Source organism: Magallana gigas, chromosome 4 (assembly GCF_963853765.1).
Source record: "Magallana gigas chromosome 4, xbMagGiga1.1, whole genome shotgun sequence".
Lineage (NCBI taxonomy): Eukaryota > Metazoa > Mollusca > Bivalvia > Ostreida > Ostreidae > Magallana > Magallana gigas.
In genome coordinates, this window is record NC_088856.1 from 57,274,096 (window position 1) to 57,295,617 (window position 21,522).

Consider the following 21,522-nt stretch of genomic DNA (forward strand, 5'->3'; position numbering starts at 1 on the left):
TAGGAATATATAGAGTAAATCTTTAAAAATCTTCTTCTCAGAAACTAATCAGCCAGCAAAGCTGACACTTGTGTGAAAGCATCCTCAGGTAGTGTACATTCAAAGTTGTGAAAATCATGACCCCCGGGGGCAGGGTGGGGCCACAATGGGGGGTCGAAGTTTTACATAGGAATATATAGAGTAAATCTTTAAAAATCTTCTACTCAGAAACTAATCAGCCAGCAAAGCTGACACTTGTGTGGAAGCATCCTCAGGTAGTGTACATTCAAAGTTGTGAAAATCATGACCCCCGGGGGTAGGGTGGGGCCACAATGGGGTGTCGAAGTTTTACATAGGAATATATAAAGTAAATCTTTAAAAATCTTCTTCTCAGAAACTAATCAGCCAGGAAAGCTGAAACTTGTGTGGAAGCATCCTCAGTTAGTGTAAATTCATAGTTGTGAAAATCATTATCCCCGGGGGTAGGGTGGGGCCACAATGGGGGATCGAAGTTTTACATAGGAATATATAGAGTAAATCTTTAAAAATCTTCTTCTCAGAAACTCATCAGCCAGGAAAGCTGACACTTGTGTGGAAGCATCATCAGGTAGTGAAGATTCATAGTTGTGAAAATCATGACCCCTGAGGGTAGGGTGGGGCCACAATGGAAGGTCAAAGTTTTACATAGGAATATATAGAGTAAATCTTTAAAAATCTTCTTCTCAGAAACTAATCAGCCAGGAAAGCTTAAACTTGTGTGGAAGCGTCCTCAGGTAGTGTAAATTCAAAGTTGTGAAAATCATGATCCCCAGGGGTAGGGTGGGGCCACAATGGGGGGTCAAAGTTTAACAAAGGAATATATATGGTAAATCTTTAAAAATCTTCTTCTCAGAAACTAATCAGCCAGATGATTCTTTATAATTGTTAAAACTTTGGCCTCAGGACAATTCTTTGGCCTCACAAGAAGGTTCAGAGTTTATGTACGTTTATATCCCATATATAAACAGTTGTTAAGGATCTTTTTGAGAACTGCAATACTCAACATATGATATGACTATAAAATCATCCTGTTAGAAAAGATTATTATAAACATAAGAATATCCAGGGGAAAAATGGATTTTATTTATACAGGATCAACATGTAGTATTGTACATTGTCCAGATAGTTTGTATTATGACTCCATTAAGCTGATTTTATCATACCTATTGTTCCTCAGGTGAGCGATGTGGCCCATGGGCCTCTTGTTGTATTAAGTTTATCTCGTTTATGTGATAGCTTACTAAGAATACATACAAACAATTTTGTTTTAATCAAGAGCCTCTAGATTTCGAAAACCAGCCGTTCTATAGAGTAAAAGTGGGTGTGTCAGATGGGCAGTGGTCTGACACGGTCACGGTAGCCATGTTTGTCACTGATGTCAACGAAGGAGCGCCTGAATTCAGTAGTTCGGGTAAGGACATAGTAAATATAGAAGGAACATTGAAATTATAAACATATATCATACAGTTATCATCAGATGCAGTAAACGTTATAGGCATATACAACGCCACTCTTTTGGAGACAGCTAAAACAGGGGAATTCGTTCTGCAAGTGTCCGCCACAGATGTTGACCAGAACTTAATATCATTTTCATTTGGCGTTAACTACAATAGCTTTATAGTGGACCCCTACAGTGGGGACATTTACTTGTCGGGGCCCTTGGACAGGGAGACTGTGCCGCTGTATACACTGCTTGTGTTGGCGACTGACGGATCCAGTACTTCTACCGCGACCGTGTACGTCAACGTGAAGGATGTCAACGAGGCCCCGGCATGTATACAGGACAAGTACACGTAAGTATGACGTAATTTAAAGTCGTAAAATAATGCATATCGCAAACTTTAGAAATTGATAAGAATTGAATAACTGCATCTAAAACATTCTGTATGTTTGAAATGTTGCAAGTTGTTTTGGGGTTTTTTTTGTGCTTGTTGATTTTTTCCGTTATTTTATTTTTGCATTGCTGGAATTATGTATGTATCAATGTATGATTTTAATATTGGTATATGAGAATTAAGCAAGAGATAAATATTTAAAATGATTTATGTTGATGTACATATTCAATAATCAGTAACAGACACAAATGTTTTTAGGTTCACGACCATCGAGGGATCCCCTATCATGACATTGGTAGGACAGGTGTCTGCTTTAGACCCAGACAAAGAAGGCACTAACGGTGACGTTCAATACGCCATAGAGTCAGGCAATGTTCATTCTCACTTCTCCATCGATCCGGACGACGGACGGATAACCATCGCCTATCCCACTGATTACGAGGAGGGGACTTCGTTTGACCTTGTGGTATCTGTCACAGATCGGGCCACATACCCTTTATCAGATCGGTGTACGGCCGCCATTACTATAGTGGACGTGAATGATAATCCTCCAGTCTTTAATCCAAGGGCATTGTTCTCGTCGGTCACAGAATCCGCTCCAAAAGGGACATCCGTTACCCGTGTCTCTGCGAGAGACGCTGACTCGGACCTAGATGGCAATAATAGGTTCTCGTATAGTATGGACTCCATCACTCCATTTAAAGTTCATCCCACTACCGGAATAGTGACTGTAGACAAACCACTGGACCGTGAAACAGAGGATAGGTATGTAATCTTGCTTAGAACTAATGTTTGTTACTTTATGATTCATTTCAAAATATTCGTCGTAGCGCAATAAGGATTCCTCGCAACAAAAAATGAAGAATTTGTGATTAACCTAAATCTGTTGCACGTTTATATATTTTATATATGGTCGTAGTTTACAATTATTATACACAAACAGTTTTGCATTAATGAATATAGAATTTGTTTCGAAAATGACACATTGTTTATTTTATCATTCATAGATACTTTATAACCGTCCTGGCCATCGATGAAGGGAGTTCACCTCAAACAGGAATGTTAACCCTGGAAATCAGCATAGAAGATATCAATGACAACACTCCACAGATTATTGGTGACTATAATACACAGGTGTCTGAGGGATCTCCCGTACAGACTGTAGTGTTTCAGATGTCTTCTAACGACGGTGATTCGGGTGAGAATAAAAGGCCTTATTACTCAATTGTGTCCGGTAATTACGATTCTTCTTTTAAGATAGAGCCTTTCAGTGGATATGTCCAGGTCTCCGCCGCTTTGGACCGTGAGACCCGTTCTGTCTATTACTTGGTCATCAAAGTTTCTGACCTTGGATCTCCTCAGTTATACTCCACTGCTACAGCGACCATTACAATATCTGATGTCAACGACAACCCACCTACGTTTATACAGGGAGAGAGAGAATTTTTTGTTGATGAAAACGTGCCATTTTATACGAAAGTTGGTAGATTGGATGCTGTTGATAAAGACGAAGGAGTTAATGCGCAGCTGTTTTACAAAGTAGCAGAATTTATCTCAGGCCCACCCGGGAGTTTTCTCATAAATGAAACATCGGGAGAAATATTCACCAACATGGCGTTGGATCGTGAGAAAGAATCATTTTTTCGGTTAAAGATTTCTGTAACAGATGCCGGCACCCCTGAATTGTCAGCAGAAGAAATTGTAGAAATAACAGTTCAAGACACGAACGATAATTACCCAGAATTCCAAGCTGCTTCTTACACCAAAACGGTCGCCGAAAATATTCCTGTTGGATCAACAATTATAACTACTGCTGCTATCGATGTCGACCTGGGATTCTTCTCTGAGATATCATACGAACTTGATCTATCGACAGCTGACGGTCTCCTTGCTGATTTTTATATCACGATTCATCCATATTTTGGTGACATCATATTAAAGCGTCCACTTGACTTTGAAGCAGATGGTGTTCTATTCATGACTGTAATAGCAAAAGATGGCGATTCTCCTCCAAAATCAACGACCACAAATGTCACAATCTACGTCACTGATGTCAATGATAATCCGCCCAAGTTTTCCCCTCTGTTTTATAATGCCGAGGCTCCACTCACAGAGGTGTGTGAGTTCATCATTACTACAGTAACAGCCACGGACAGGGATCAGACAAACAATGCCGAACTGTTTTACTTGTTGGATCCAGTCGATGAACAATCACCATTTCAAGTCAATTTTGAGTCAGGTATTGATAACACAATTAAAAAATTATACATTAACTGTGCTCAAATATTTATTATGACAGAAAGAACTTCATTTTCATCGTTTCATACCATACACTTTCGTTTACCAACTAGGCGAAATGAAAGCTAGAAAAAATCTCAATGAATCTCAATACGTCATCAAAGTAATCTCCAAGGATAACGGTGAGCCACGTCTGACGTCACAGAGCGCGACAGTAAGAATTGACACATTCCAAACAGACCTCCACGTGATTTCATTCGTTCTATCTTTAACAAAGAACCAGTTTCTGGGCGTTGAGGCTGACTTCTTGTCTGAAGTGACATCAGCCATAAGGCTTACGTATCCATTGGCTTACGTCAGACGCTGGTGTTTGCATGAGGAAGATGGGTATAATTCAAATTCATTTTAGAATTGATGTTAATTTGCTGTCAGTAAACTATTAAACACAATTTGTCTTTTTGGTTCACTTTTACCATTTTAAATGATGGAGCTTCTATTTTTTGTCCAAAGGTTATGTTAGTCTTTTGCATGTCTGAAGTGTGAAGATGGTTAACAAGAGTATATATGCATACTGATATTTGAAGTTTAACGATTATTTTTAGTAATCATATTTTATAAGAATAGGTCATAGGTGCCCAAATACCTTATATTATGACATCATCAACTTGATATACGTTAAACAAATGATAAGTTGCATTGTTGCGTTTAAAGAGAAGATATAGCGTTTGAAATACGTTTCATTTTTAAATGTTCTCTATCCAGTAAAACTACGGTTCAATTGTACGCTGTCGAGGACGATTTGAGTGACTGGATTTATAATCTCCATTTGCCTAAACCCTTTCTAAAGACTGATGAGACCATGCCACTGTTTGACCCGTACGGTAAGATTTCGAGGGGGGGGTGGCATTGTAACAACCAAAGATACTCTTTCTCTCTTTGGTAAAAACTTTAAAAATTAAATGTTTGTTTCATTTCTTGACAGTGTTGATTAATTTGATTTATAAAGGGATAAACGCAGACATTTGGAGCAGATTTTCAGTGACGGATGTGACTGGATTTGTTCCACCAGAACCAGTGGATATCAACCCTGAGGTGGCCCCCGTCAGTGACACACAGACAGACAAAGTTGACCCCCTTGCTGTGGCCCTTCCAATTTTCTTCCTTCTCTTGCTTCTTTTAATCGCCATATTACTTCTCCTCGCGTGGAAGCGTAAATGGTGTAGAAAAGGGTATTTTAGTGTCCATATTGGATTTGAAAATTATTTAATATTTGCGTTTTAGGTTGCATTTTACCTTTGATACGTCGATCAAAAGAAAGAAATATTTTTTAAATTATTATTTTTTGGATTTTTTTTTTAATAGTTTAAATGAATCTGGGACCAAAATTGAATTTATTTGAAATTTCCAGCAACAAATCAGAAAAGGTGGAACTCCCCGAAAAGTCTCCCTCTGCTCCTAGCAGTCCTCGCCCGTTATCTCCAAACAGTGTAAAGATAACTCCAGAACCAGGTAAGAACAGGGTGGATATAATTCCAAAACAAGATAGGGGCATTATGAAGATAACTCCAAAAACAGGTGAGAACAGTGTAAAGATAACTCAAGAACCAGGTGAGAACAGTGTGGAGATAACTCAAGAGCCAGGTAAGAACAATGTGGATAATTCCAGAACTAGATAGGGGCATTGTGAAGATAACCCCACACCCAGGTGAGAACAGTGTGCAGATAATTCCAGAACTAGATAGGGGCATTGTGAAGATAATTCCAGAACCAGGTAAGAGAATTGTGGAGATAATTCCAGAACTAGATAAAGGCATTGTGAAGATAACTCCAGAACGAGGTGAGAACAGGGTGGAGATAATTCCAGAACTAGATAGGGGCATTGTGAAGATAACTCCAGACCCAGGTGGGCAGTGTGGATATAATTCCAGAACCAGGTAAGAGCATTGTGAAGATAACTCCAGAACGAGGTGAGGACAGTGTGAAGATAACTCCAGAACCAGGTGAGAACAGTGTGGAGAAAATTCCAGAACTAGATAGGGCATTGTGAGGATAACTCAAGACCCAGGTGAGAACAGAGTGAAGATAACTCCAGACCCAGGTGAGAACAGTATGGAGATAACTCAAGAGCCAGGTGAGAACAGTGTGGAGAAAATTCCAGAACTAGATAGGGCATTGTGAGGATAACTCAAGACCCAGGTGAGAACAGAGTGAAGATAACTCCACACCCAGGTGAGAACAGTGTGGAGATAACTCAAGAGCCAGGTAAGAACAGTGTGGATATAATTCCAGGACTAGATAGGGGCATTGTGAAGATAACTCCAGACCCAGGTGAGAACAGTATAAAGATAACTCCAGAACCAGGTAAGGACAGTGCAAAGATAACTCCACAACCACATATAAGAAGATTTTTTAAAAGAAGAGAAGGACAGTGTGGAGATAGCTATAGAACCAGGTAAGAACATAGTAAAGCCAACTCCAGAACCAGGTAGGAACAGTGTGGTGATAACTCTAAAACCAGATATCCCACTAACAGATAAGGACAGTGTGGGGATTACTATTAAACAAGATAAGAGAAGTTTAAATGTCACGCAACGAACACGTTGATTACTACATTATGAAACATGCTACAGTTCTTTTGATCCCTAAATTAATTCTGAACATCAATTTATTACTTATATAACACCAGTATTTGAATCCACGAAATCTGAAAATGCTAGAAAAAATCTCAATTGTTTCATTAATAATGTAATAAATTTCAGTTTATTTTTATCTTTTGAATAAAAACAAGAAATTTAATGATGATCTGCTAAATAAAAGTTATCAGCAGTGTTGCCTTTTACCTTGCATTAGAGCCACAAACTGAAAGTCCGTCTCCTGAGATCAATCAACGGCCCACCACAAACAATCCATTCAACAAACGGGGAGTCGATCCAGGTCTGCTCTCTTGCTCTTCTTTCATTACGTCTCTCTCTCTCTCTCTCTCTCTCTCTCTCTCTCTCTCATATTTATCCTTTTATCCCATAATAGTATGTTTTTCATTTTCAGTTCATCTTTCTCTAATACTTTGTGTGATTATTTCAATACGTGCTCTCTCTCTCTCTCTCTCTCTCTCTCTCTCTCTCTCTCTCTCTCTCTCTCTCTGTGACGTGCCTCTCTCCGTTATAGTTACAGGCTGGGTCTATGTAGAGAATTCAATGACCAGAGAGAGACTTTGGATCAGGTCTCCCAGTCAAGATCCTTTGTATACAAAGATGGCGGCCCCGTTTGGATCGTGAAATTTCCTTCACTTTGGCTTGTTGCACTTTGTGAAAGCTGTGTACATTGTTAAAAGAATAAAATATTGAGGCGTAGAATCTGTTTTATTTCTGTACCTTTAATGAAAGTTTAGCTTTTACTTGGAATGTCACTTTTATTCTTCAAGAAACTTTATTGTTCTAATATCGATACAGCGATGATGGATCCCATCAACAATGTTAAGTTTGTTACACATCACTTTGTGTGCATTCAACAATCAATTAAATAAATAGTAATTTTGCTGTACTAGGAATAACTTCTGTTTGTGATCACAAATAATTTGCCAGTTAACAGTAATTAGGTTTATTTTTTTTAATGATCATTCTGCTGATATTAGAAAAATAAATTTTTTTTAATCACAATAGCATGTATCAAGGTGGATTTAACAAGGTTTTTTTATTAGAGAAGAAAATCGTATATTCATTTATATGTTTGTTTAATCTTGAGGAAACCTTGGCAATATTTAAAGGAGGATTATGCATGTATATGATGACAAAAGAGACATCAAATTTTTGTACCTCTCCTCATTTTATAGTTTTTCTTACTAAAATAAAAGTTTCTTTTAAATTAGTTTGTCAAAATAGCCATGATAGCAATGGTACTTATGCAATACACAAACATGTAAATCCAGAACATCACGAAATCTATGGCGGACGAGGCGTCATTCCAAGATATCTGATCTTTGTTCGCGTCCATGTTTTTATCAGTCAACCCTTCTATAGGAATCACTTTATCCGTACTTGGCTCCTCTTCCCGTGCTTTAAAATACTTGCACATTGACAGTTTGACAAGTATTTTTAGTGGCTTATAAACTTCTTGATCTTCTGGTTTATGGCGCAGTCTCAATTGCATTGCGGAGATGACAAGCGCCATGCCTCCCAAAATTATCTGAATCTGTAGATATGTTGATAGGTATGGAGTATTGTCCGAATTGGCGGGAAGGGCAGAGCTGATGATTGTTAAGAACACAATGAACCCTAGAGCCACGGTGATGCAGTACGACATCTTCTCTCCGGCATCAGCAGGTATAACAAAGACCAAGAGGTTCAGAATCCCCAAAAACAGGATCGGCATGACGAGGTTTCCCACGTAGAAATCGGGTTTCCTTTTCAGATTGAGGGTGTAGGTGACGATGCTGCTTATTCCTGTGTTATCTATAATCTGTGAGGTGGAGGAGATTTCCCAGACGCTATTAGTTTTGTAGCGTCCCATTTCAACATTGGTACTCGACGAGTTTAAAGTAACCTGAAATCCAAAGTGCGACCACAAGGTGAAGTCAATCTCACACGTCTGAGTATCGAATGGGAAATATGTGACGTCAATGGAGCACTGGGACTCAAACACTTGATAGGGTTTCCACGTTACCGTTCCGTCAAATGAGAGCAAGACGTTATAGAAAGAACCGCCTAACTCTTTAAACTCGGTAAAGCCGTTCTTCAAAACGAAGTCAGGCTTCCACACTTTGCTTTGTGGAATAGTTATACGGGGCACCGGAAATGATGTTAGGTCCCACGTTAGGAACTCGTCCTTCCATTCCAGCGTCAGATAGGCCGTGGTGATAAGTTTTTCCTCCAGTTCGTCCAGCTTGTTGAGACTGCTCAGGTAGAATGACACCTTCAAATCGGTGGGTGACATCTGATCGTTAGCCGGTCTTAGTGTGTTGTCGTAGGCATTGGTCTCAAATAGCTGTTTTGTCAGGTTTTTTATGACGTCTGCAGGAAGTGCTGTTGCAATTGGGGAAAAACAGAACAGGAGAATGACAAAGCTCAACATGGTCCGGTGTTAGGTTTTTTTTTCAACATAAAAAGTGCTCACTTAAGCTTCGCATTTCGTGTTTGTGATTGTCATCTAAGATTTTGATATCCGTTCTAATCTGCAAAAAGAGAAAAGGCGAATATATTTAATCACGTTTATGCAAGGGTGTCCTCTCACATCAATGAATCTCTCGCCCAAACATCCATGTTAACAACAGATACTTATAAATAAAGTATAGAGTTTAGTTCACTTATTTGTTTAACTTTGGTAACAGTTCTTGGTTCAAAATCATTACAAGTAGGTTGACACAATATGTCATCGATACGGCGGGTGGGGGGGGGGGGGGGGGGTTCTCGTCAACAGGGGAATAAGTCATCGAAATTCTTAATTTTGTTGCGTCTACATTTGGTAAAATTATAATAATGAAATTTTTATTCAAGACTATATATTATGGATCAAAAGAGACGAAGAACTTTACCCCTTCTTCTGTTGTATTTGAATATATTTCCGAAATAAGCTGATAGAAAAATAAATGTTAAAAGCAAATGAAAAATGAGATATTATTTAATAATTGATCTTACCTTTTTTGACAACAGAACTGTATAGCACATCGACACAGTTGTTCTTCGCGGACATGTAGCCATTAATTGCCGATATTACCCTTTTTTCAGTCTCTGCTCAGTATTTTCTACTTAGGGTCACCTGTTTTAAATTTAATCGCTTCATATCGCTAAGCTGGGTCATTGTGAAACTATAAAAAAAAAAAGGACAGGGAACAATTTACTTTTTAACATTTAAATCACGATCTTTAAAGCTGACCGTGAAGATCGAACCAAGTGTTACACTAGCGAGTTAAAAGTAACGGATATACCTAGTATTTAAATAAGAGATTGCTCTTTTGAAGGAATGATAAACAGAGTTTATTAAAGTTTATTCCTTATGTATGGAAGCTTCAGGAATAAGGTAATAATATATGTCTGCTCAGTGAACCAAGACTGAGAAAGAAACATTTCGGAAGACCTTTCTATTAATTTACTATCAAGTGCAATGTTACATTTTAATAAATACATATAAACGCTGCAAACATTTGTTCTTTAACATTGTATAGATTACAAATGAGTTCCCAAATACGTTTTAATAGCAATAAAAATATATATTTAATAGCAAAGAACTTTTTTTAGAGTTCTAGATATGAAATGAAATGGATTGTGTTCAAAAGAAATTGTAATTTAACTATGTTTAAGCCTCAACATTATCAATTATTCTATTCTTTCGCTCTAGCAGGTTAAAAGAAATATTTTTTTCAGACTGCCCTTTAAACAAGAGCCTTCATTGTTGTCATTATTTTACGAAGTTCTTCTCGTAAAGGGGAACTCGCTGTTGTAATTAGCCTTACGCCCGGACGTAAATGGTAAGAAACCTTATTAACCTGAATAAAGACAAGGTCGAGGATACAATGTACATATGATGTTTATTCCTCTGTGTCCCAAGCGTAAGTGACACAGAATAAAAATGAATATTAATAACAACATATTGACAATTAAATTTAAATTGAACATTATTAAAGAACATGATTAAAATAGACATTAATATAACATCACTGGTCCGCCATTTAAAGAGTGGCGGCCATATTTAAAATCAACTTCCGGTATCAATTCCCGGCCGTTGATTGACAGTATTACAATTTTAAAGTAAAAATATTGACTAAACATATTTTCAAATACTGAACCCAATATCCAAATTAGTATTAAATTATCATTAAAGTAAGTGAATATGAATCGGATTTACTGTACAAAATGATGTTTAAAACTATCTTAACACCCAAGTTAAAAATGTTATGGAACTTTTACTAATTTCTTAATGTTAAATTAAAGCTATCACTTTAACTTAATTTTTAATAACTTGATTAAATAATAAAAATACCTATAATTCATATAAACAATCTAACTTATAAAACATAAAAATACTGACCTGAATAAAGACAAGGTCGAGGATACAATGTACATATGATGTTTATTCCTCTGTGTCCCAAGCGTAAGTGACGAGAGGGAGACGGGGGAATAAACTTAATCCTCGACCTGTCCTCAGTGAGGTCACTCAAAGGGGGTAATTACAGTGTAATTAACAAATTATTATAATGACTTTATTGAATTTCCTTTGGGGAGCCTCGCGAGGTTAGCGTCCCCTTTTACCTTAATTTTTATTCAATTAGCGGAAGAGTTTCTCACTATCCCTGGCATCTATTGTTATGCGTTAATCCTAAAGTGATAGTAAAATTAACTCAAATACCTACGTACTGACAGTTGAATAGATAGACCGACTTTTGTTTGCATTACTTCTTAACTTGAACATTTGATAATTGCCGATATGTGAGAATGATTTATTCCTAAATAAATTGTTACTAACTTTCTAGATCCGAACAAAAAGGAAACGTGTAAACGTTAATCCGAACCCATGTACATTATTTATGTAGCGCGACGCTTTCTTCTTAATATTTATTTAGCCCACAAATTCTTAACTTTCATTTAACTTAAATCTTAAATTGTAAAATATAAAATAATTAAAACATTTACGAGATATTATAGACTATAAGTAATTATTACGTAAAATATATAAAAATCAAAATGTGCACCGTCACACTACCCCCTTCTTCGCCTAACTTCAGTCCTCTGAAGTTGAGAGAAAAAGAAAAAAAAATATATCAAAAACTAAAATAGAAAAATACACAAAAATAGTAAGAAAAAAATTCTAAACCAACACCAAAATCAAAAAAACAATTCTAAATGCTATGTAAGCATAAAAAAATACACACAGAAAAAAAAAAACATTTAAATACAGAAATACAGGGGGGAAAAAATAATTAAACGAAATAGGAGAACCTGCAGCAAGACAAGCAACACATGCAAATGAAAACATAATACAAGACAACATAATAAACATGCAATACACATTGAATACACACAATATACGACACCTTTTATCAAAACATAACACTGTCACAACACCACACAGTCACATGTGTAATCCAATTAGTTATGTAAAGAGTCCGGCACGACTCAGGTGTGCAGGTGGCGAAATCAATCGAATACACAGTTCAGTTCACTCACAGTTCATCGGGAATAGAAATTCGAACAGTTCAGCGGTAAGTTCACACGCAAAAAGTTTGTTTGGTTGCCATCTGGCATATGGAGTCCATTGGAAAAGTCCTTATTGACTCAAAGGAACGAACCATTGCGTGCGCGGATTGTCGCCGGTTAGGTCTGTGTGGTATACTTGAATAGGTGTCTTCTGTGTGTTGCTGTCTGCCGTTACAACCAGGTCTCCAACATCAGTCCTTTGCATGCTTGTGACATGAAAAATAAAAGAAAAACGCACAGAAACGGGGGAAAAAAACCCAACATATATACAAGTTAATGTTTTTGTAAACAGAATTGCAAAGAGCCATGATCAAAATCAAATGAAAACGATTTCAGTCTGATAATGCGTAGTAATAGTTATCATGGATCAGAATCAGATACGCACAAAATGGTTGATTGAGAATTTTACGGAGTTTGTAGGCTTGCCAGTACGACAGAGAAATAGTAGATTTTACTTCAATTTGTTTTTCTGAAAGTTTGTTTTTAATTGCTAAATTATCCCATTGAAGAGTTAACATTGGCCGAAAATATCCCGAAATTTGAATGTTTTCTATATCCGAAGGAGGCGTAATTTCCCAATAGGATGGACACAAGGACAAGAATGTAATAGGTACCATAGCGCATAGGGATCCTGTCGTAACTTCAAGAACTATTTTGCAATTGTGACGATGTTTTCGCAGATATTTAATGACCATTATAACAATAAACAGGGTTGAAATGGATACTAAGAGGAAAATGCCATGGTCCCAACTCAAAATATCAGAAATATTTGTAGATGTTGCGTCATCTTGTAGTGTATTGTCTGGTCTTATATATCTAAACACTGGAACCGCAGATGATTTGACTGAAGTTGCTTTGGTTAATAATAATGCTGCTGATAGTGCTCTAAACTTATACACTATATAAACAATACCAACAAAAGAACATATTGATAAACACAGTGAAACTATTGTCAAAATATTAAAGGTGTCAAAAATTGATGTTGGTACCGTCAGATCTCCATTGGCTAATGGTTCAGCTAATGACTGAAAAATGACAGAATCTTGCTTAACAGCTTTGACCATCTTTTTCAAATTCAAGTGCTCTTTTTGATCTTTAGCAAAAATGTTTGACATAGAATGATTATAAATTTGAAATGCAGGAATGTCAATTATAACTTCTTCGGGAAACATAGTATAACCTGAGATAGATTTTATAGACGATGCATTGAAGAACTGCTGTAATAATGCTAAATTTACAGGGTGAAAGTAAGTTGGTTTTAGTTTGGGTCTTGAATTGCATGCCGTTAAACGAGCGGGAAAGTAGAGATTAGAGTAAGTCAAAGAACAATAACATGGAAGTTTAACTAAACAAAACTTGCAACCTGTAATGTTGGCGACTTTATGCTTACAGTTGTATATAATTTCCGGAACATTGTAAACAATTATTGAAGATGTATCTAATTCGATAAATCTAGGACTTAATCGTTCTTGAACAAATCTGAAATTGCATGTTTTATTACTTGTTTCTATGTTATTGTTGAAAAGCGATATAAGACAAGAGTCGTTGTTAGTAGTCGCAGTCAGTGCCTTTGTTAGTAAACAATGTTTGAGTGTGTCACCTGCACATGTGTCAATCATCGATTTACTGACTTCTGTAAAGTAATCTGCTTTGTTAGAAATGGCAATATAATCAGGCAAATTTAGTAATTCTGTCGCATGGTTAGAAGAGGAGTTAATAGGAACTGGAAGGGAAACAACTTTGTACAGGGTAAATGGTAATCTAAAAGTAGATAACGGTATTTTCAAAGTAATAAACAAAGTTGAACGATGTCGTGCAAAGAAAAATTTAGAGTGCGCATAATGAACTTGAGGATCAGTAGATGAAATATAAGTTCGTCTATAGTTTTTGCTTAGTATTCCCTGAATTTCTCGCAAAGATTTTTGTAAAAGGGCGGGTTTAATAAGTATAGGAGAAAGTTTTCCTTGCACTAAAGTTTCTACACCTAGCTTGAATTGTTCTAACTGAGATTCTAAAGTTTCTGCATCATTAAGTTGGTTAATTAAAAACGTTGATACAGTGTCAATAGCATCATTCAACAACGTAATATCTTTTCGTAATGAATTGCTTAAAGAAATAAGTGCGTCATGATTTTGCTTTACACCTAGAACCATATTATCGAGTCTACGGGTAACCGTTGCCGTAAAAGACGACAAATGTTTTCCGTGTTGAGCTAGCGCTTCGGTAACCTTGTTGACAGTCGATGTGACTCTATTAATATGCTGTGCCAAAACATTAACATCTTCAACTGTTGCTAACCCAAAGACAGATTTATAAATTGTTCCAACAAACCCCAATAATGCTCTGGGCGATTTGCCCGATTTTCGGTCTTGGCGTATTTGAGGAATTAACGTGTACAGTTCTTCAATAGTGGCATTTAGCCTTGCTTGACATCTAATTTTAATTTGGTTCATGGTTTGAACAACCTTATTAAATTGTGTGCAGTTAAAACACTCATTTGCCGATTCAAGTGCCATACTCTTAGGTATGTCAACCGCAAATGTATGCAGCCACATCTCGTTCGAAAATTGTACCTTGGTCTCTTCCTTGAAGATGACCCCATAGTTCAGCCTAATCTTGTTGGAACTTTCCGCAGGTGAAACCAGAGAAGCCACAAGGATGATGAAGAAAATATACCACCGCATTCTGTACTTTGAGGTCTAAAATTAGATATAAATGAAGGATTCTTAATTGTTTGTTAATTTGTGTGTTGGCCACCACACTTAGCACTAATATACGAGAATAATCCCAAAGTTACAAACAATGAAGGATGCTCATTAATAATAAATCTAAGTAAATTTTGAATAAAATACAGAATGCATCTGGTAGAAGTTTCAACTTACCTATGTATGCTTAATTAAAATAGGTTTTATTGCGCTTACGCTTTTTACCTGCCATAGTCCTCGTTGCATGATACTCACGTATGAGTCCTGGGCCAAGGTCTTCTTCCTGTAACCAACTTTTGGCGTATTTACCTTCCCAATCCACTAGGTACTGACGCTTACCTTGTACATATCTAGACTTAACTATCTTTTTGATCGGAAACCAGCCATTGCTAGGATTGCTCGGCGCCGCGGTTTGCTGCATGTTTGCATTTTCGGCCGTGTGAGGAAAATCGGTAACAGTGTTATTGGGCGCAAGGGGCGTACCGGTTTGATTTTGCAATTGATTATCTTGTTCGGCAAGCTTATTGTCATTCTTACCTGCATCTAGATTTTGATCCTCAACAGGCTGCAGTCGTCTATCTTGTGGATCGTGGTACGCTTTTAAACGATTTGCATGAATAGACGCTTTTAGAAGTTTGTTGTCTTAACACTTTCGTAAACCGTATGTGTTGTTACCTGTAATTTTCACGATGTAGTAAGGTCCTTCCCATTTTGCATGTAGCTTTTTGGAAAAACCCACCGGCGTCTTTTCAACTTTAACGAGGACTTGTTGGAGCATGCGAAAAGATGGTTCTTTGGATTTTACATTGTTAGTAGCTGTTGTTTGTTCCCGTTTTTGAGAAACGTTTTGTTTTGCTGTGTCCTCAACCATTTTTAACTCATCAAGAAGTGCGTCAAAGTGTTGTTTTGCATCCTTACCCATCGTTTCCTTGGGAATAATTTGTGTGTCGAAAGCCAGATTCATCTCCTTACCAAAAAGCATTTTGTAAGGCGAGTACTGCGTAGACTCGGTACATGGTGACCTTCTCAGAGACATCAGAACACTTGGTAAAAGTTTAGGCCAGTTGTTTTGTTCTTTATCAATGTAGGCTCTGAGACACTGTGAGATGACAGAGTTATACCTTTCTACTGGAGAGTTGGACTGCGGATGATAAGGACTTGTAGCTATCTTCTTGATCTTGAAAAATTCACACAAAGCACTTACCAACTTAGACATAAAGTTCTTTCCTCTATCTGACACTAAGGTTACTGGTGCTCCGTACCTCGAAAATATTTCTGCATACAAGATCCAGGCTACTTCAGAGGCTTCCTGTGTTTTGGTTGGAAATGCTTCAATCCATTTGGACAGACTGTCGGTAACCACGAGTACATGTTGATATCCCTCAGTTGTTTTGTTGAACGATAGGAAGTCTATGTGCCAAGTCTCTAATGTGTCCGATATCGGTAGTGGTTGTAGAGGTGCGTTCAGGTGGTTTGTTGGTCGTTTGATTCGTTGGCATACGTCGCAGGATGAGATATAATCATGTACGTCTTGATACATACCGTGCCAGAAGTACTTTTGTTGTAGGGCTCTGTGCGTTCTTGTTATTCCCAAGTGACATCCTCCAGCTAGGTTGTCGTGGTAGGCTTGTAGGGCAGCTGTACGTAAGGTCTCTGGCAGCCATAACTGTTTAATTGATTTGCTAGCATCAGTTTTACCTTTTGTTCTTGGCTCATAAAAGTGGTAGAGAACGTTATTCTCAAGGACAAAGTAGTTCTCCATGTAGAGTATGGTTTTAGCCAACTTCTCATCATTCGGTAATTCCTGCGTTTCTAGGTATTTGATTAGATGTTGCATCTTTGACTCACCAACTCGTTGTAGTTGACCAATCTCATGAAAATCTGGCAAACTTGGTTGTGGTTCTGCATCCACCAGGTGAACAGAGGGGTTCTCCTCGTACGTAAAAACAGTTTGATACGTATCATCAGAAAGTGGCAAACTTTGGTCAACAACGCTTACTTGTACTTCTGGTCTGTCATTCTTCGTGTTGTCGTCTGCATTGTGATCACTGGAATATGGTCGTCTGGACATGGCGTCTGCATTTTGATTGGTAACTCCGGGGCGATATACTACCTCAAAATCGTACTCTTGTAATCGTAAAGCCCATCGTCCGAGTCGTCCAGTTAGATCTTTCTGGTTTTGTAGCCATTTCAGAGCTCTGTGGTCTGTTATTACCTTGAAATGGTTGTTTGCTAAATAGACACGAAAATGTTTGATACCTTCTATGACAGCTAAGCATTCTCTATCTGTTATCCCCCATTTCCGTTCAGCTTTGTTGAGCGATCGGCCCCCGTACGCTACTGGATGTTCCTTACCATTCTGCAGTTGTCCCAATATAAATCCAATAGCCGATGCAGAAGCGTCACACGTCAAGATAAATGGTTCTGACATGTTTGGATAAGCTAAGACTGGTGCTGAGGAGAGTGAAGCTTTAAGCGTTTCAAAGGATTTCTGGCAGTCTGTTGTCCACTCAAAGGGAATATTTTTCTGAAGAAGCTCGTTTAAAGGAGATGCAATAATAGAATACGAATTGACAAACTTACGATAATAATTGCAGAGTCCCATGAAGCTTCGTATCTCATTCTGGTTCTTAGGAACAGGATAGTCCTGTACCAACGCAATCTTGGATGGATCAACCATAACACCGTTTTTAGAGAACCTGTGCCCAAGATACGATACCTGTTCTACTGCAAACTGGCATTTGGACGGCTTCAGTGTAAGTCCAGCGTCCTGTAGTCTATGAAAAACCTGTTTAAGATGGTGCAAATGAGCTTCAAAGTTCTTACTGTAAATAAGGATGTCATCCACGTAAACCAGAGCTTGTTTCCAATGAAGACCACGTAATATTTGGGTCATAACCATTTGAAAAGTAATCGGCGCGTTGCGAAGTCCGAATGGCATTCGTGTCCATTCATAAATTCCCGTGTGCGTGATAAAAGCTGCTTTATGTTTTGTGGACGGATCCATCGGAATCTGCCAAAATCCGCTGGCAAGATCTAATACCGAGAAAATTTTAGCATCAGCTTCGCCAATAGCATCGACAACGTCTTCTAACTTCGGAAGCGGAAATGAAGCTGGTCTCGTGACCTTATTTAGTTTCCGATAGTCTATCGCGAAGCGGAACTCACCATTTTTCTTCGGGACTAGTACCACAGGCGAATACCAGTCAGAATTAGAAGGCTCTATGATATTATTTTGCAGCATTTCGTCGACTTGGCGCTCAATTTCCTTTTTCATATTCGGTGACGTTCGGTAGTTCGGTCCGCGAACCGGAAGTGCATTGCCCGTATCAATTTGATGTTGATATGTTTTACTTTGACCTATTTGCGACAAATTAGACGAAAATACGAACCGATTTTGATAGAGAAATTCATGAAGTTGTTCTTTTTGATTAACTGTTAAATCGCATTTTTCTAAATCAAACTCTATAGAATTTTCAGACGAAATATTTGCGACTACCGTCTTTTCCGCGCGTGAATTCGCGTCTATATCAACAATTGATTCTTGATGTACGTTTGAAACCGTAGCAATGACAAGTTGCGATGAAAGAAAACGTTTGTTTTTCGTCGGATTCATAATTTCCATTACAGCGCAGCCTTTGTGAACTTTAACTAAACAGCGCGCTCCTAGCAATTGACGGTTTGCGAGTGCTGAAGTTGGTTCTAAAAGTACCGAGTTACCTGATACTTGCCTTGATACTGACACATTCAAGCGTACTGAACTGTCTGGTTCAATCACCACAGATTCCAATGGTCTGACTAACCCTAAATTTCTATGTAATGTACATACCAGAGGTTTGTTTCCTGGGATCGTCATGGTCTCTGAGGAAAAATCTATTTCTACCTTATTCTCAACAAGAAAATCTCTACCAAGGATTAGTGCATGATGCAAATTGTCAAAAATCAGAAAGGTGTTAGTAATTGTTACATCACCAAATGTTAGTGGAAGAGTTATTTCCCCTTTGACATTATGACATTCTCCGCCAACACCTGTAATTTGCATGATATTAGATGACCGTACTTCAACATTAGACATTTCTAATTTTGCAAGCAATTTTGAATGAACGCAACTAACATCAGCACCTGTGTCAACCAAAGCATTAGTTTTAACATTTGCTACATGAACTGTTACTGTACTTTTCTGTAAAGATGTTTTTAGACTGAGCACAGAAGGTTTTGGGGATTTTGTAGATTTAGCACTTTTGTTATTTTTACACTTTTTCTCCGACAATAATGTATTTTGCATCAATAGATGTTGCTTGATTTCAGAAAGTGTTTTATCCCTAGCACTCATAGCAGCTCTAAGTAATTCTTTGTCAGTGTGCCCACCTATAGAATTTCTATAGATAGGCCCGAATCCCTATTTACGAACCCCCGATCTACACATTCTCTGAAAATGATTTGGCTTACCGCACTTTCTACAAGTCTGATTGTGTGCAGGACAGTTCCTCCTACCCCTACAATCCATCCCGCATTTCGTACATTGATACTCAGAGTTGGATTGATGAGGGTAAGAGTATCTACCCAGAATTGGTCTAGATTGTGATCGATAATTTCTATGATTTTGACCCTGAGTTCTCTGAACACTGTTGACATTTACAGAATTGAGCGTTAATTGTTGTATCTGTTTTGTCATTTCGTCAAATTTAGCATGTAACGATTCAACATGTGCATCTGAAGTGCAATTCTTTTCCGCAAGAACTGCATATCGACGGACTTGTTCTACTGATTGTGGCTCCTTCATATTCACATAGTTCTTAATTGAGCCCGACAAACCATTCAATAGAGCACCAACCTGCACATGCTCAGGCCAGTTAACTTTTTGTACTTGTTTCAGAAATCTAGTAACATATTGCTCGGCTGATTCACCGGGCAACTGCTGAATCTTAAATAATGATACATCAGTCTGATTTTGTTCATTAAATCTTTCTAGAAATGCTCTCGTAACATCTTCAAACCCTCTCGTTTTAACCCTTTCATCAAGATTTTCATACCAGACGAGAGCAGTGTTTGTTAGAAAGAATTGAAAGCCCGCTGTCAGTTTTTCCAGTGGCCAATTCATGAATACAGCATACTGGCGATATTTGGCCAGCCATGCTGCGGCGTTCTCATCGCCACCCCCAAACTTCTCCAATTGAATAGAACTCATTACCTCGGCTTCTGAGGTGTCCTCGACTTCTTGGTTGTCCTCGACTTCTAGTTCAAAATCGTCGATGTCCTCGTCCACGTCGTACACTGTACGAAGATAGTAGTTGTGGGGCCTTGGCATCTGATGAAAGAGAGGTCCAAGATCTTTTCCTCCACCACGTTTTACGAAGTTCTTCTCGTAAAGGGGAACTCGCTGTTGTAATTAGCCTTACGCCCGGACGTAAATGGTAAGAAACCTTATTAACCTGAATAAAGACAAGGTCGAGGATACAATGTACATATGATGTTTATTCCTCTGTGTCCCAAGCGTAAGTGACACAGAATAAAAATGAATATTAATAACAACATATTGACAATTAAATTTAAATTGAACATTATTAAAGAACATGATTAAAATAGACATTAATATAACATCACTGGTCCGCCATTTAAAGAGTGGCGGCCATATTTAAAATCAACTTCCGGTATCAATTCCCGGCCGTTGATTGACAGTATTACAATTTTAAAGTAAAAATATTGACTAAACATATTTTCAAATACTGAACCCAATATCCAAATTAGTATTAAATTATCATTAAAGTAAGTGAATATGAATCGGATTTACTGTACAAAATGATGTTTAAAAATATCTTAACACCCAAGTTAAAAATGTTATGGAACTTTTACTAATTTCTTAATGTTAAATTAAAGCTATCACTTTAACTTAATTTTTAATAACTTGATTAAATAATAAAAATACCTATAATTCATATAAACAATCTAACTTATAAAACATAAAAATACTGACCTGAATAAAGACAAGGTCGAGGATACAATGTACATATGATGTTTATTCCTCTGTGTCCCAAGCGTAAGTGACGAGAGGGAGACGGGGGAATAAACTTAATCCTCGACCTGTCCTCAGTGAGGTCACTCAAAGGGGGTAATTACAGTGTAATTAACAAATTATTATAATGACTTTATTGAATTTCCTTTGGGGAGCCTCGCGAGGTTAGCGTCCCCTTTTACCTTAATTTTTATTCAATTAGCGGAAGAGTTTCTCACTATCCCTGGCATCTATTGTTATGCGTTAATCCTAAAGTGATAGTAAAATTAACTCAAATACCTACGTACTGACAGTTGAATAGATAGACCGACTTTTGTTTGCATTACTTCTTAACTTGAACATTTGATAATTGCCGATATGTGAGAATGATTTATTCCTAAATAAATTGTTACTAACTTTCTAGATCCGAACAAAAAGGAAACGTGTAAACGTTAATCCGAACCCATGTACATTATTTATGTAGCGCGACGCTTTCTTCTTAATATTTATTTAGCCCACAAATTCTTAACTTTCATTTAACTTAAATC

General features: G+C 37.6%; 2 protein-coding genes across 3 annotated transcripts in view; one reads left to right on the forward strand and one right to left on the reverse strand.

Annotated features, from left to right (window-relative positions):
- The window catches only part of LOC105328313 (protocadherin Fat 4), a 235,002-nt gene extending 227,558 nt beyond the window's left edge, over window positions 1-7,444 (forward strand). For both annotated transcript variants that reach the window (XM_066083215.1, XM_034452057.2), the window contains 10 exons: window positions 1,295-1,429; window positions 1,514-1,811; window positions 2,112-2,618; window positions 2,861-4,092; window positions 4,205-4,478; window positions 4,854-4,972; window positions 5,098-5,320; window positions 5,500-5,600; window positions 6,942-7,025; window positions 7,257-7,444. In XM_066083215.1, the coding sequence (XP_065939287.1) occupies window positions 1,295-1,429; window positions 1,514-1,811; window positions 2,112-2,618; window positions 2,861-4,092; window positions 4,205-4,478; window positions 4,854-4,972; window positions 5,098-5,320; window positions 5,500-5,600; window positions 6,942-7,025; window positions 7,257-7,366 (3,083 nt within the window). In that variant the 3' untranslated portion in view covers window positions 7,367-7,444. The remainder of the gene's footprint in view (window positions 1-1,294; window positions 1,430-1,513; window positions 1,812-2,111; window positions 2,619-2,860; window positions 4,093-4,204; window positions 4,479-4,853; window positions 4,973-5,097; window positions 5,321-5,499; window positions 5,601-6,941; window positions 7,026-7,256) is intronic.
- A 95-nt stretch (window positions 7,445-7,539) lies between these two features.
- Window positions 7,540-9,173, reverse strand: LOC117683156 (neuronal acetylcholine receptor subunit alpha-7-like). The gene has a single exon (XM_066083216.1). It carries the CDS (start codon window positions 9,156-9,158, stop codon window positions 7,953-7,955), a length of 1,206 nt encoding a protein of 401 aa, XP_065939288.1. The 5' UTR covers window positions 9,159-9,173; the 3' UTR covers window positions 7,540-7,952.
- Window positions 9,174-21,522: the final 12,349 nt, after the last annotated feature.

Coding starts and splice junctions, on each gene's coding strand:
- LOC117683156 (XM_066083216.1), bottom strand. CDS start 9,158: ATGTTGAGCTTTGTCATTCTCCTGTTCTGTTTTTCCCCAATTGCAACA.